This window comes from Peromyscus californicus, unplaced genomic scaffold, assembly GCF_007827085.1.
Source record: "Peromyscus californicus insignis strain IS unplaced genomic scaffold, ASM782708v3 Scaffold_3__1_contigs__length_106647218, whole genome shotgun sequence".
Lineage (NCBI taxonomy): Eukaryota > Metazoa > Chordata > Mammalia > Rodentia > Cricetidae > Peromyscus > Peromyscus californicus.
The window spans coordinates 1203029-1218805 of record NW_026294551.1 but is presented as its reverse complement, the minus strand read 5'-3'; the positions used below and the strand labels follow the sequence as shown (position 1 = coordinate 1218805).

At 46.8% G+C, this 15777-nt stretch overlaps 1 protein-coding gene across 10 annotated transcripts in view; it reads right to left on the bottom strand.

The window, feature by feature from the left end:
- The window catches only part of Ccdc57 (coiled-coil domain containing 57), a 112044-nt gene extending 99968 nt beyond the window's left edge, over positions 1-12076 (bottom strand). For 7 of the 10 annotated variants that reach the window (XR_008222149.1, XR_008222148.1, XR_008222150.1 and 4 more), the window contains exons 1-3: positions 11892-12076; positions 7837-8249; positions 6095-6203 (exon numbers count right to left, since the gene is read on the bottom strand). Coding sequence is in view for 7 of the 10 variants with exons in the window: in XM_052755919.1 (XP_052611879.1) it covers positions 6095-6203; positions 7837-8249; positions 11892-11999 (630 nt within the window). In the remaining 3 variants the exon portion in view is untranslated. Of the gene's footprint in view, positions 1-6094; positions 6204-7836; positions 8250-10154; positions 10508-11891 lie in introns of all 10 variants that reach the window. The other 3 variants (XM_052755916.1, XM_052755915.1, XM_052755917.1) reach the window with 3 other exon arrangements.
- Between the last annotated feature and the right edge of the window lie 3701 nt (positions 12077-15777).

Here is a 15777-nt window from a genome sequence, read left to right as displayed (position 1 = left end):
CCCAAGGAATGCTCAATCATACCACAAAGATACATGCTCAACTATGTTCATAGCAGCACTATTCATAATAGAACCTGGAAACAACCTAGATACCCGTCAACTGAAGAATGGATTAAGAAAATGTGGTACATTTACACAATGGAGTACTACTCAGCAGAGAAAACAATGACAGCATGAAATTTGCAGGCAAATGGATGGAACTAGAAAATATCATCCTGAGGGAGGTAACCCAAACCCAGAAGGACAAACATGGTGTGGACTCACTCATAAGCAGATTCTAGATATAAAGCAAAGAACAATCAGACTGTAACCCACAGAACCAGGGAGACTATACAGCAGGGGGACCCTAGGATAACTGTGGCTTATAATAAATTTTCGTTTTACTCAATTACTTGGCAAGCCTCAATGAAACATTTCATTATTAGGATAAGAATTTATACTGTGGGGGCTGGAGAGATGGCTCAATGGTTAAGAGCACTGGCTGTTCTTCCAGAGGTCCTGAGTTCAATTCCCAGCAACCACATGGTGGCTCACAACCATCTGTGATGAGATCTGGCGCCCTCTTCTGGCCTGCAGACATACATGCAGACAGAATGCTGTATACATAATAAATAAATCTATAAAAAATTAATTAATTAAAATGAAAAAAAAAAGCAAAGAACAATCAGACTGCAACCCACAGAACCAGGCTACATAGCAGGGGGGGGGACCCTAGGATGACTGTGGCTTATAATAACTTTGGTTTTACTCAATCACTGGGCAAGCCTCAGTGAAACATTTCACTATTAGGATAAGAATTTGTACTGTATCAAGCTGATAATAGAAAAAAAAAAGTTGACCTCAGCAGAGGATTTCAGCAGGTAGATATGACCTGTTCTGTAGACAGTAAACAACCTCAATCTCTTTCTTCTCATTCTCTTTCTTCAGGTACCCCTATAATTGCCCAATGGATTCATGAACAACATGGCCATGGTGGCAGGGATGGAGGTTATGCATAGCCTCAGCAATATAGACTTCTAACTTAGAAGGCTGACTTGGCTGTGGCTACTGCTGAGTGCCCAATCTGCCAGCAGCAAAACCAACACTGAGCTACACTATGGTACCATTCCTTGGATGACCAGCCTGAGACCTTGTGGCACTGATTACACTGATTCACCGCCATCAAGGAAGGGGCAGTATCCTTATTAGAACAGATACGTATTCTGAGTATGGATTTGCTTTCCTTGCATATAATGCTTCTATCAATACTACAATTTATAGACCACAGAATGCCTTATCCACAGGAATGGTATTCCAAGGAGCATTGCTTCTGACCAAGGACTCACTCACAACCAAAGAAGTGCTCAGTGGGGTCATGATTGTAAGATTAATGGGTCTTACCATGGTCTCATCATCATGAGCAGTTGGCTTGAATGAGCAGTGAAATGGTCTTTTGAAAATTAATTTACAGTACCAGCTAGGTGACATTAAGTTTCTGGGCTGAAACAAGGTTGCCTAGAAGGCTGAATATGCTCTGAATCACTTTAATAAGTGGTAGTTTCTCCCATGGCAACAAGTTATGGGTCCAGGAATTGAGATATAGAATTAAGAATGGCATTACTCACTATCACCTCTAGCAAAAAAATTGCCTTCTGTTCCCAGGATGCTCTCCTCTGCTGTTAGAAGTCTTGATTTCAGAGAGGGAAATTCTTCTATCAGGAACACTACAATGGTTCCACTGGACCAGTTTAGACACTGTCTATCATTTGGGGCCCTCAAGCCCCCAGAACAACAGGTGAAGAAAGGAGCTATGGTGTTGACTGAGGTGAATGACCCAGACTACCAGGGAATACTGGACGATTATGCCACAGTGGAGGTTAAGAAGATCCTTGGGGACATCCCTTAGTATTACCATATTCTGTGATTCTGGCCAGTGGAGCCAGACATGGTAGAATATTAAGTATTAGTTTCCTTTTTTAAAAAATAAGAAATGAGAACTTTTATTTTAAAAATTCAAATATATTTCCAGTGAAAACACATGTCCATTTACTAAGCACTCACAGATTGTCAGGCTCTGTATGAGCCAATTCAGCCAGGAGGTTGTGGTGCACACCTTTAATCCCAGCACTCAGGAGGCAGAAGCAGGCAGATCTCTGTAAATTCGAGGCCAGCCTGATCTACAAAGTGAGTTCTCAGATAGCCAGAACGGAACTGAGAAACCCTGTCTCGAAAAAACCAAAAACCAAAACAAAATGAAACAAAAACAAAAAACAAAAACAAAAACCAACCAAATAAACAAAAATGTTTGCTGAGGCTCTTCCAGAGCAAAATCTGCTTTTGTTTTCCACTTGTTCTGTTTTGTTTTTTGATTTTTGTTTTTCAAGACAAAGTCTCACTGTGTATCCCTGGCTGTCCTGGAACTCACTTTGTAGACCAGGCTGGCCTCGAACTCACAGAGATCCACCTGCCTCTGCTCCCGAGTGCTGGGACCAAAGGTGTGGGCCACCGCCGCCCGGCTATACACTTGTTTTTGCATGAGACTGACCGTATTTCAGGTTCACCGTCAGAATGTTGCTCAAGACACAGATTCCTAATCATGGAGGAAGCACGTCACACAGCTAAAGCAGAAGTCTGTCAGCTGTCACTTCTAACGTCCCCTTCCTTAGAAGTCACTACTTCCTCCGCTCCCTCCAAAGCCACCACTTTTACCTCCTCTTCCTCTTCTTGGACTTCACCTGACACTGCCTCTAGCAGGGCCTTTCTTACCTGAGGATGAGACAGAAATCTCTGCAGTGGCAGCAACTTTTAGGGGTCTATATAAAACTCCTGTCATTCTTTAAAAGTAAGCTATCTTTAAGTTTTCTAACAATTTAACTGAAAAAAAATTGAGTTTTTCAAATGTTTCATCCATTTTTCCAATTTGTCCTATGTTTTCTAAATAAATAGAAGTGTTGAGATAAGGCAACTTGGGCCTCAGAGAAGGCTCCGTGGTTAAGAGCATTGGTTACTGCTGTGGAATAATGCTTTTGTACACTGGTTTAATAAAACGCTGATTGACCAGTAGCCAGGCAGGAAGTATAGGTGGGATAAGCAGACAAGGGGAATTCTGGGAAGAGGAAAAGGAAGGGTGAGTCGGAAAATGCCAGCCCGACATCCAGGGAGCAGCATGTAATGACACACAGGGAAAGCCACAGGAAATGTGGCAACATATAGATTAACAGAAATGGGCTGAGTTTAAATGTAAGAGCTAGTCAGTGGTAGGCCTGAGCTAATGGCCAAACAGTTTTAACTAATATAAGCCTCTATGTGTTTACTTGGGGGACGCGAGTAGGAAAGATTTGTCCAGATCGCTGGCCGGCTGGGACACAGGAAAACTTTAGCAGCAGGTAACTCTTCTAGAGGACCCAGGTTTGACTACCTGCATCCACATGGTGGCTCACAACCATCTACCATGACAGTTGAAGGCCTGATGCCCTCTCCTGGCCTCTGTGGGCACGCAAGTGGTGTGTAAACATATACTCCAAAACACCTATACACACAAAATTTAAAAAAGAAAAAAGAGAAAGCACCTTATTTTCTTCTATGGTACATTTATAAACTCATCTGCACAGGAATGCAGGAACCTTTCAAATAACAACACATGCTCTGGCTATGGATGACACTGTCACCAAGCCTAATGGCCTGAGTTCAATCCCCTGAGACCCTAAATGGTAAAAGGTGAGAATGGATTCCCATAGGCTGTCCTCTGACAGTCACTAGCATGCTACAGCATGTGTATCCCACCCCCCCATACACACAAACAAATCAATGTAACACACTTTAAATAAAAATATACGCTGTATACATTCTGGAGGTCTTTGGTCTTAGCCTTCGTTATAGCCTCTAGAGCCATCCCCTGTCCAAGCTCCTCTTCCACGACCTCTGAAAATGGTTCTGCTCCCAGCTGAGAAGAGGTTGTTGCTACTACCATCAAGCTTGAAGCCATCTCTTCTAGCACTTCAGTTAAAGACTCCACAACTTCTCCCTCAAAAAGACACGATCTCTCCCACCAGACCAACACACACTTCTAGCCCAGACTTGCACACTTTTTTTTTTCAGATAAGTTTTCAACGTAGCCCAGAGGATCTTAAACTTGCGATCTTCTTGAATGGTATTAAACATGTGCACCACCAAGCCCAACTAATCCTTTCCTATTTTGTTAAGAATATGTGTGTGTAGCCTGGCATGGTAGCACACACCTTTAATCCCAGCACTTAGAAGGCAGAGGCAGCAGATCTCTGTGGGCTCAAGGCCAGCCTGGTCTTCAAAGCCAGTTCCAAGACAGTCAGGGCTACACAGAGAAACCCTGTCTCAAAACAAGACAAACAGACAGACAGAACATGTGTGCACATACAGACATATATACATGACGTAAGCATCTTTTTTTCTTTCTTCTGTTCCTTTGTCATGTAACAATATTGACTGACTGTGTATTACCACATCTAGATTAAAGTACTAACAGTGTGGATAGCAGAAGAATGAGCTTTAATTAAAATTTTATCTGGACAAGGTGGTGCAGGCACTTGGAAGGTTGTGGCAGAATTAGAATTGCAAATTTGAGGTAAGAGTGGGCTGTAGACCAAGGCTTTTGTCTTTTTTCTTTCTTCTTCTTCTTCTTCTTCTTCTTCTTCTTCTTCTTCTTCTTCTTCTTCTTCTTCTTCTTTTTCTTCTTCTTCTTCTTCTTCTTCTTCTTCTTCTTCTTCTTCTTCTTCTTCTTCTTCTTCTTCTTCTTTTTTTTCTTGAGACAGGGTTTCTCTGTGTAGCCCTGGCTGTTCTAGAATTCACTCTATAGACCAGACCAGTCTGGCTTCAGACTCACAGAGATCTGCCTCCCACCCGACTATAAGGCCTTATCTTGAAACAAATAACATTTGTTTCCTTCCATACTTGAGAAGAATAGTACATTTGTTGTTATAGTCAGAACTTTGTCTCACGTTTAGTGGAAGGACAACCTTCCTAATGTCTTTACTTGTAGGTGAAATGTGCTTTATAGTGGTGGGGAGATGTGTAATGGGACTAGGTTAACAAGGGGTAGATTTGTGATGGTTAGCTTTATGGGTCAACTTTACTGGCCTAAAGACTTCCCAGCTAGTTAGTAAACAATTATTTCTGGGGGACTGGAGAGATAGCTCAGCAGTTAAGAGCACTGGCTGCTCTTCCAGAGGCCCTGGGTTCAAATCCCAGCACCCACATGACAACTCACAGCTATTTGTAATTCCTGTTCCAGGGAATTTCATTCTTGCATACAGACATAATTGCAGGCAAAACACCAATGATATAAAAATAAAAATAAATAAATTTAAATTAAAAAATTATTTCTGGATATGTCTATGAGCAATTTTCCAAACAAGGTGAACATGTGAATCAGAGGACTGAGTAAAGAAGACTCAGTCTCCCCAGTGTGGATGGTGTCAGCCAATCTGATGCAGACACAAGAGAACAGGGATGCTCTTTCCTTTCTGCTTGAGTCCTGATTTCATCTTCTCCTGCCCTTTCAAGTGGGGCTACAGTTTCTTTGGCCTTTGGGTTCAGACATAAACAAGTTCCAGGTTCTCCAGTCTACACAGTAGATTGTGGGGTGGCCTCCAAGACCTCAAAGGTCAATTCACATAATAAATGTGCTTCTGGCAGGACAGTGGTGGCACACACCTTTAATCCCAGCACTCAGGAGGCAGAGCCAAGTGGATCTTTGTGAGTTTGAGGCCAGCCTGGTCTACAGAGTGAGTTCCAGGACAGGCACCAAAGCTACACAGAGAAACCCTATCTCGAAAAACCAAAAAATAAATAAAATTAAATAAATAAATAAATAAATAAATAGATGTGCTTCTGCATGTTTATGTATCTCCATTTCCCTGGAAACTTCTGATTGGTACCTGGGAGAAGAGCACACTGGCAGTGACTTCCAGGGAAGATTTAGACACATCTCACAGTATCCAATAGACTCCCAGAGTGGAAATCAGTCCAGTGATTCCACTTCTTCTGGAATAATATACTCAATGAACCCCTCATCATCCAGATTTCAAACTAGTTGGCAAGGAATGCCCTAAGGAAGAACCAACCCCCAATGATGCTCTACCTGTCTTTGAAGAGCAAGTTCACCATCAAGCTCCCTCAGTTTTCTCTCCAGCTTCCACTTCAGATCCTCATACTGTTCCTGCTGGCGGTCTATTTCACTCTTCTTGTCACTGTGGCAATGAGACACTGTATTCAGAGAGCCATTCTGAATGTTCCTATGTATGCACCGAATGTATACACTGCAAGGTGCTCCTCACACATGGAGTTGGTACATGGCTTTTGCAGGGGTGCTTATAACAGGCCTCCAAGAAGCAGAACTTCTGCTTGACCTGAACCTGCCTGCCACCCCTAAACGGAGTGACCAACAGGAGAAAACACAACAAAGAACCCCAAACTGATGGACTAACAAGAACCAGGAAAGGGCCAGGCACAGTGATGCACACCTTTAATCCCAGCACTCAGGAGAAAGCATCAAGCAGATCTCTGAGTTCAAGGCCAACCAGGTCTACCTAGTGAATTCCAGGACAGCCAGGGCTACATAGTGAGACCCTGGGGGACAGGGGAGAGAGTTCATCATCAAATGATGCCAACATTTAGAAAAACAAATAGAAATAGAAAAATCTCAGCAAAGAGATACAACAAATAATCAAATGGAAACTTGAAAACTACAAACTACAATTACTACCCAGGTCATCACCCGTATTGTCTTTAATCAGGATCCTAGCACTTGGGAGGCAGAGGCAGGCAGATCTTTGTGAGGTCAAGGCCAACCTGGTCTACATAGTGAGGCCCTATCTCAAAACAACAACAACAAAAGATTTAAGAAGTACAATAACCTAAACAAAAGGCTCAAATTCTGGGCACGATGTCTCAATAATTTGACAAAGGAAGGAATTGGTGAACTTGATACAAGACATTAGACATTACATGACTGAACACAGAGAAAAATAAACTAAAAATTAAAAATAAACAAATGGAGCCCTGAGAATTTGTGGGGTTACTACTATGATACTGATACTTCCTATGCCCTTGGGGTTTCAGGACAGGAGGGAGAGCAGACAGGTGTCGATCTGCACATGACTGAAAGGTCTCAGTTTGGAGAAAAAGGCAAAAGAGCCACAAACAGATACAAAGCAGACATCTGTGACATCCTCCAGGGGCTGGGCAGCACTTCCTGACTGTGGATCACAGGTGCTTCAGAAGACTTACGACAGACCTCCATGTCTGACACAACACCTCTGTGAATGTCAGGTGAAACTTGTGGAATGTATTGCTAAAACTTAGCAGACCAGTAGCTTCCACCAAACTCTAAAGCTAAGAATGTTAGCAGATAGCATCTGACATGCTGGGGCAGTGACCCACGCCTTTAGTCCCAGCACTCAGAGGCAGAGGCAGGTAGATCTCCGTGAGTGTGTGGCCAGCCTGGTCTACACCATGAGTTCCTGGGCAGCCAGGGCTATACAATGAGACCTTGTCTAAAAAAGAAATCTTAGGCTGAAATCTAAGGAAAAGATCATATTATCACTAGTGTCTAGAGGAACATGTGTATCACTCACTCACTGGACACCAGAAAAAATAATCTGTAGTGGTAAACTATTTTTAAAAACCTCCCCAGTAGTAGCTCAAAAATTATATTCAAAGTGTCTTACTATTATTGTTCCACACATAATCCTGGAAAACTGCTTCCTGGATCCCAAGGACATTTCACTTTACTGAACAGGCCAGGGTGAGGGTACAGGGAGAGTGTGTGACTCCCAGCCTGTTGGGAGAAGGCTCCAGGACCTCGACATCTGTGATGCTCACCTGTGGACACGCTCCAGCTCCAAGTGATGCTCCTGCAACATTAGCTGGTGCTGATGCTGCAACTCCTCCACGCGCCTGGCCTCTCTGGAGAGTGCCTGTTTCAGCTTGGCCACCTCTATCTTGAGCTCACTGGCCTCCGCTTGCCGGGCCTCCTCCTGCCTGCGGGCCTGGGTGAACTCAACATCGTAGCGCTCCAGCTCCCGGTCCCGCTCCTCCAGCACCTGAAGATTGTAAACAAAGTCCTCCTGCAGGCGCTGCAGCTTCCCTTGTGTCTCCTCCAGATGTTTCTGAGCAGTCCGCAGCGCCTCCTCCTGCAGCTGGGCACGGTGGGCCTGCAGTGCCCGCCATTCCTCCTCCTTGCGAGCCAGGAGCTCACTCAGTTCCCGCTCTGAGCACGGCGGCAGCATGGTGGGCTGCAGCAAAGAGAAGGCAACACGTAGACACCGTTAGGGATTCTAAACTTCCTTCCCTGGTGCCCACCTCGGGTTCTCCAGCCATGGTAAGCATGGTTCTGCTGTCAGGGAGGTTCAGAGTCGCGAGGCAGCAGCAAGCCTGAGACCTCCGGGGTTCACCTGCCCCTCGACATGGGCTGCTTCTTCCTGAGCCTCACTCTACAGCAGGAGAACCAGGGGCTGTAAATCCAGGGAAAGCGGAGGAAGGGGAGATGCGAAGCATGATTTGAACACCTCCAGGAGCTATGCGCCGTCAATCAGCTTCGTGTAGCTCTTACTCCACTTGCGAGTTAGAAACCTGAGGCAGCTAAGTAGCTAAGCGAGGACTGAAGCCAGTACCTGATTCTTTCCTGTAGCCAGGACTCAGTCTCCTGGAAGATTTACCTCATGATAAGTTCCTTTTTTCTTTTGCTTTCAAGCTATCATGGACTGATATTTTTGTAAATAACAGAAACCAGAAATAAAGGTTATAAAAATAAAAATTAGAAAACAAATACAATATACAAGTCCAGTGGTTTTGAGAGGGAGTCTTGCTAAGTTGCCCAGGCTGGCCTTGAACTCTCAATCCTCTGCTACGGCCTCCTGAATAGCTAGGGTAATAGGTACGTGCCACTATGTCTGGATAAAGCCTTAATTTTTAAAAACATTAGATCCAACATTATAAAACTACTTTTTCAGCCGGGCGGTGGTGGCGCACGCCTTTAATCCCAGCACTCGGGAGGCAGAGCCAGGCGGATCTCTGTGAGTTTGAGGCCAGTCTGGGCTACCAAGTGAGTTCCAGGAGAGGCGCAAAGCTACACAGAGAAACCCTGTCTCGACAAACCAAAAAAAAAAAAAAAAAAAAAAAAAAAAAAAAAAACCAAAAAAAAACTACTTTTTCAAATAGCTAGTAAGTCTTTAAAAGCCTCTGACTGGGGAACTGAGGACCTGCCCTACAGGGCAGGGACTGCACTGGCCACAAGCACACTGAAAGAGCCTGTTTCTTGTCAAGGCACTTTACAGACTGTTACTGGTTCTAGTGGGCCTGGTTGTCAGGACTCAACAGAAAAGGGGTTCTTCTCTGTACACAAAGCCATTTTGCTTGGGGCTTCTAGCTTTATTTATACAGCCAATCTGAGGCCACTAACGGGGAAGTACACAAGGCCAGCAATGCTGGGTGTTATCACCTAGGCACCACAGCCAAGTGTGCAAGCAGAGGCACAGGGCTCTTTCAGATGTCTGAAGACATCTTTTGGAGACAATGATGTCTGAATGTCACCCTCTTCCAAAAGTGTTTTCCCAGGGCACATGGAGACATCTAGCAGTTGTATTTGTGTATCACTGTCACCCCAGAGAGAGTAGCAGTCTGACTCCCTGCAAGTGGGTCTTCTTTAGAAAGAAAAAACCACACTGCCCCAGTATACACTCAACTCACTCGTCCTGTATATATTTACAGAGAATGTGCAAAATGACAGCCAACACATTGAGAGAGAGTCCCAAGTGAAGAGGATGTAGGTTGCCTCACCTCTACTCAGATCAACAGTAAGCAACCACAGGCATAAAACTCAGTAACAGGGGCAGGAGGACCACAGGGGTTTGCTTTTGTGTTGTGCTGTATGTGTGGTGGAGAGGAGGGCATGATGTATGCATGGAGGGTGTGGCATGCTATGTATTGTCTGTGGGTAGGAATAAGGGTGTGTATGGGGGTAGGGGCTGGGAGAAGAGGAGGGAGGAGAGGCTGCAGCCAAGATATAAAATAAATAAATGAAAATAAAACTGGTTTTTTTTTTTTAAAGAGGTGGTATGACTGGAAAACCTGCAGCTTCTCCAGAGATGGAAATTCTTGAAGGTAAAGTATATTAGGGTGAGAAGAAAAACAGCACAAACCAGGCTTTGCAAGTCAAGGATCGCCAAGAAAAGCAAAATATTTCCAGAAGCTGCTACATGCGCGTGGTGGTCTCAGTAAGAACGGCCTCCACAGGCTCATGCATTTGAGTGCTTGGTCACCAGGGGGTGGAGCTGTTTGAAAGGATTAGAAGGATCAGGAGGTGTAGACTTGTTGGAGGAAGTGTGTCACTGGGGGTGGGCTTTGAGGTTTCAAAAGTCCATGCCAGACTGTCTTGCTTTGTATCTGTCTCTCTCGCTCTGTCTCTCTCCGTCTGTGGATCACGATGCAGCTCTCAGCTACTGCTCCAGCGCCATGCTTGCCACCATGATGATAACGGACTGAGCTTCTGAAACTAAACAAGCCCCCAGTTAAATGCTTTCTTTTTTAAGAGTTGCCTTGGTCATGGTGTCTCTTCACGGCAATAGAACAAAGACTAAGACAATGAGCTTATATTGGACTATTCCTGAAGCCAAGGAGTCAATTCCTGCCTGGTCCTCATGGAGGAGTTTCATAAAGGATTCCAGGATATAGGTGGAAGGAGAGTGACCTTTGAGGTCTGACCCATGGGGACATCAATGATCTCCATCTCTTCATGACCAGTCCCAGGCCTGTGCCATCCCCAACCCCTTGGAGTTTCTGAGTCTCCTTCACCTGTTATCTTCACGGAGGACTGGCCTATATCCAGACTGGAGCCCTGGAGAATACAGTCTGTGCCTGCTTTAACCGGCTCTCCCAGGACTGCAGCTGCCAGAGCAGTGGTTGAAACCTACTCTGATCCAGATTCTAAATAAAGACCGTTGGAAACTGGATCCCAGTTGAGTCTGAAAGGTCTGAATGGTTTGATTCAGCTAACTTGTGATTTCTTTTCTCCACCCAACATAGAAAAAATAAAATGTGACTGGGTGGTGGTGGTGGAGCACTCCTTTAAATCCAGCACCCAGGAGGCCGAGGCAAGTGGATCTCTGAATTCAAGGCCAGCCTGGTCTACAGAGTGGGTTCCAGGACAGCCAAGGATACACAGAGAAATCCTGTCTTGAAAGACCAAAAACCAACCAAACAAACAAAAGAATAGAATGTGAAATTAAATGAAAAAAAAAATCAGGGTGTTTTCACTGACGTATGCTAAAATTGTTGACTGAAAATATGGATTAGAAGTAAGACTTTCACACAGTCAAGCACCTCCCCAAAAGGTATTATCATCTACAACAGGAACATAATAAAATAACTTTACTTATTTAGTTAGGTTTTTGAGACAGGGTCTCTACTTAGCCATGGTTATCCTGGAACTATGCAGACCAGGCTGGCCTCGAACTCAGTTCGGCCTGCCTCTGCCTCCCAAATGCCAGCATTAAAGGCATGCGCCAGAAAGCCAGCAGAAAACACAACTCTATGATAGCCACTTGGCAGACACCACTGTCTTCTGAGAGGCACGAGGGCAGAATGCTAAAAATGAGTAACTTAATCATGTTAAATACCGGGCCAACCCAGGATGAGATGCAATCTACAAAATAACGGACTCATGAAGTCCGGAGGGACTGAGGCGCTGTTCCAGACTGCAGAGCAGTGAAAACACTGCGGTTATGTGCAGATTTGAGTGAACCCTGCCTGCACCCAGTGCTGCTGCCGCCCGTAGCCTCTCGATGGTCGCCTGTGGCTACTTACGAGGCAGGCGTTTGGGGAGTCTGGGTCAAAGCTACATGGAAGCAGTAACCTGATGCGATGGCCATGCCACTCACCACGTGCGCCACCCGGCAGGACCCAGCGATATCCGCTTTGTCTCCCGGCGCGCGACCAAGAACCCGGCGAGCCCGTACTGGGGTCTCCTGGATCCCGAGCGCCAGCATTCGCCCGCCGCACCTATAGCGCGGGCCTCGTTACCATAGCGACTGGAGTCCGTGGCCTGGGTCCCGGTGCACTCCGAGTGGCGCCCCGGTCCCTCCGGGCAGAAACAGGAACCCCAACACAGAGTTCCGGCCTCTGCCCAGTCCACGCTGGTACTGAAAGAAGAGATGCATGGGGTTTGGTGAACTGTGGGACTCCCCAGGTAGTGCAAAAGCCAGTGAGCAAGGGTCCACACCTGTGGTGCCCTGTGCCCCCCCCCCCGTGGCCTGAGGGTCCCCAGGGTGCCCATTTTGTAGCCTCAAAGAACTAACTTCATCTTACACAGGAGGTGCTAGCAGGCGGGGTGACTGGGAGCTTAGGTGGAGAGCCTGCAAGTCGGGCATGGAAAGTTATTCCGGGGACGCAGATCTTTCCTGCATTGCGTTGATGCAGACTGCACATGGGACTGTGGCAAGGGTGCACTGGACTGCACATGGCAAGGTTGGAGGGAGGTTGCACCTGGGGCCAGTCACCAGGCAGAGGGGGCTAAGTGAAGGATTGGTCCTACTTCAGAGTCCTGGGTGAGGAAGGGCCACAAGAAATCCTCCCCAGGGTTTCCCCTGATACCTCAGACATCAAAGGGTGAACGTTTCCCCAGGACCCCAGCTTTCATGGAGCTTGTCCCGTTGGATTATGAAGAATTAGATGGAGAGAGGCTGGTTACCGGGAAGGGCTTGTATGGGCCCCACATCAGGCTCGCCTCTGTTGCAGGCTGGCCTCTGTCTTTGTCTTACCTGGTCATTTAAATCCTCAGGTTATCTGAGGGCCAAGGAGATGGCTCAGTGGGTAGGCCTGATGACCAGAGTTGCACTCTGGATCCCACGTAGTGGAAGGAGAGAACCAGTTCCCATGAGTTTTCCTCTGACCTCCACATGTTGTGACGTGCATGTTCACACAGTCACAAACACATAAATAATAAAAAGAATGGTATTCTGATCTCTTTTTCCTAAAGAGGTAAACTGTGGCCTGGTCCTGGGTCAGAAGCAGCACAATCCCTAGGGGGTGGGGAGTGTCTGGGAATCCCCTGCTCCAGGAGGGCAGCGTCCAGAGGTCTAGCGTCATTCCTGCTTTCCGGTGCTACATTCAGTCGTCTTCCTCCACCCCGTCCGTCAGTCTTTCACTTGGACTTGCTGTTCCCACTTCCTGATAGCATACACTTGGTGCTTGACCTGAACCTTCCTCCTGACCGCATATCTACCCTTTGTCCTGCTGCTGCTGGCTCCACATCTGGATCTCCTGGATCCCTAAGGGCCTTTTGTGCTATTAGAATGTGACATATGCTCAGCTGTCAGTTCTTTTCTGCCCTAGCTGAGGGGCCCAAGAGTCAGCCCCAAGCCAGACGTGTTCACAGATATACTCACACCCTTAGTTCTGCCTCACCCAGTCATATTCCTGGGAACTTCCCAAAGTGACGGGGAATTGCCCCCCACCCCCCATGTACATGAAAATGGCCAGAGAAGGCTGGAAGGATCCAACCTAATCTGGGTGCTCAAAGTAGGGCTAGACTACCCACAAGGGAGTCAGAGCATGTGGCACCTGAGTCCCCCAAGCCTTGGTTCCCTTATCTGTGAAGTGAGGGTCTGTAAAAGCCTGTGTGTTATGAATGGAAGTGGGTTCCCCAGGATCCATATTTTAAATTCCTATTTCCCAAAGCAGTTGCATTGGGAAGTTAAAGCTTTAAGGAGATAATAACGGATAAATGAGGTCATCAGAGTGGGACCCTAGTCCATAGGACAGGCATCCCTTATAAGAAGAGAAAGAGGGGCTGGAGAGATGGCTCAGTGGTTAAGAACACTGGCTGTTCTTCCAGAGGACCCGGGTTCAAATCCCAGCACCCACATGGCAGCTCACAACTATCTGTAACTCCAGTTCCAGGGGATCTGACACCCTCACACAGATACACATACAGGCAAAACACCAATGCATATGAAATAAATTTAAATAAATTATTTTTAAAAAGAAGAGAAAGAGATACAAGGGGCACACTGAAAGGCCAAGTGAGGACATAGGAAGAAGGGGCTGTCTGCAGGATGAAGAGAGAGGCCAGAAGAAACCAGCCTTGCTGGCTCCCTGACCTCAGACATTCATCTCCAGAACTTAGAGAAAGGAGTGTCTGTGTGAAGCCCCAATCCTTGGCATTGAGTTATGGCAGCCAGAGCAGAAACACCACATCATAGGGAAATGTGCTTGGAACTGTGTCTGGAAAACCTAGGTGTGGTGGTGACTACAGTCATTCTTGCAGCTAAACCACATGCCCCGGTACCTAAGAACAGAAAAAAGCAGGGGTGCCATCCGGGTCTAGAAGCTGTGGCAGTGTCCCACAGCCTTCATACGCATCCCAGTGCAACTGAGCTGGGGTACCTTGGCTGACAACTCCCCCAATGACTCGGACAAAGGCTGTATCTCCCTCAACCATTCTGCCCCAGCAGACATACCAAGATTCCTTCCAATACCACCTGGGGATGCTGGCTCATATTGTCACACCCTGCAGGCTCCCAGATGGCCACATCCCAATCCTTCAGCATTTCCTTCGAGGCAGAGGATATTCTGGAGCCCTTGACACCTCCAGGCTGAAGAAAGCCCTCCCCTGAGACCCCTTGCATCCCAAACACCACTTTCCCTGAGCCAAACTCCATTCTTAGCATCACTAGCCAGGAGATGGCTAAGGGTATGACATTTACCCCACTCCCTTGGAGGACAATACAGTTTAGTGAAAGACAGACCAACTGACATGAAAAGATACTAAACGTACATCTTAACATTCTGGGGAAACCAGGGTGCCGGCAGGGGCACACCCACACCAGAGGCTCAAGGGGAAGATCCTCCTTGTGTCCTTTAGTTGCTGCTGGTGGCAACCATCTTTGGCGTCCTTGACTGCAGGAGTGGTCATGTGGCTTTCTACACTATGCCTCTCTGGATGACAGTCACATTGGATCAGGATGTACTCAGGACAGTGTGACCTCATCTTAACCAATTACATCTTCAGTGATCTTGTTTCCAAGTAAGGCCACATTTGAGGCACAGGTGTCTAGGAGCCTGTCTTTTGGGGAGCCAGCATGTATACAACTATAGACCATTTTGTCTGGGCCTGTGCTGGACTCCAGTGGCCCCTCTGCAGTGATCCTTCCTACAGATGCAGAGGAGAGTATACCATGGTGAGTGGTACAGCTGCAACCTCACCCTGCCTGTGCCCCTGTGCACAGCCCAAGCCTCTGTCCAGGTATGGACAGAGGTCAACTGTCCTCTCAGACCACCTGCACCAATGCCACCATCCCAGTGCAGACGTCAGCACATCTCTGATTAGCAGATGCATGGGTTCCAGGGTGGAACGAAAAAGGAAGAGTAGGAAAGCTGAAAGGCTAAAGTTGGGCCAGAATTCTGGGATGTCAGAACACAGGCTGACTTGGTGGATGCTTACTGATCACCAAGTGAGCAGCCCGACTTGGTAGTTGGACAGCCTCCTAGGACAATGCCCTGGGCATGAAAGCAGCACCAGAGCTGCCCAAGGACTCCTGGTCATGCCATCCACAACCTGGGATCCTTTCTTTGACTTCTGGCCATAGGCAACCTTGTCATGGCACCTACCCCCAACACACACACACACACACACACACACACACACACACATACACACACACACACACACACACACACACCTGTCTGCCTTAGGACTCTAGGCCTTGTTGGGGCCACAATAGCACAGGGATCTGGAACAGGAAGTAGTGTAGGGCCCTGCCTGGG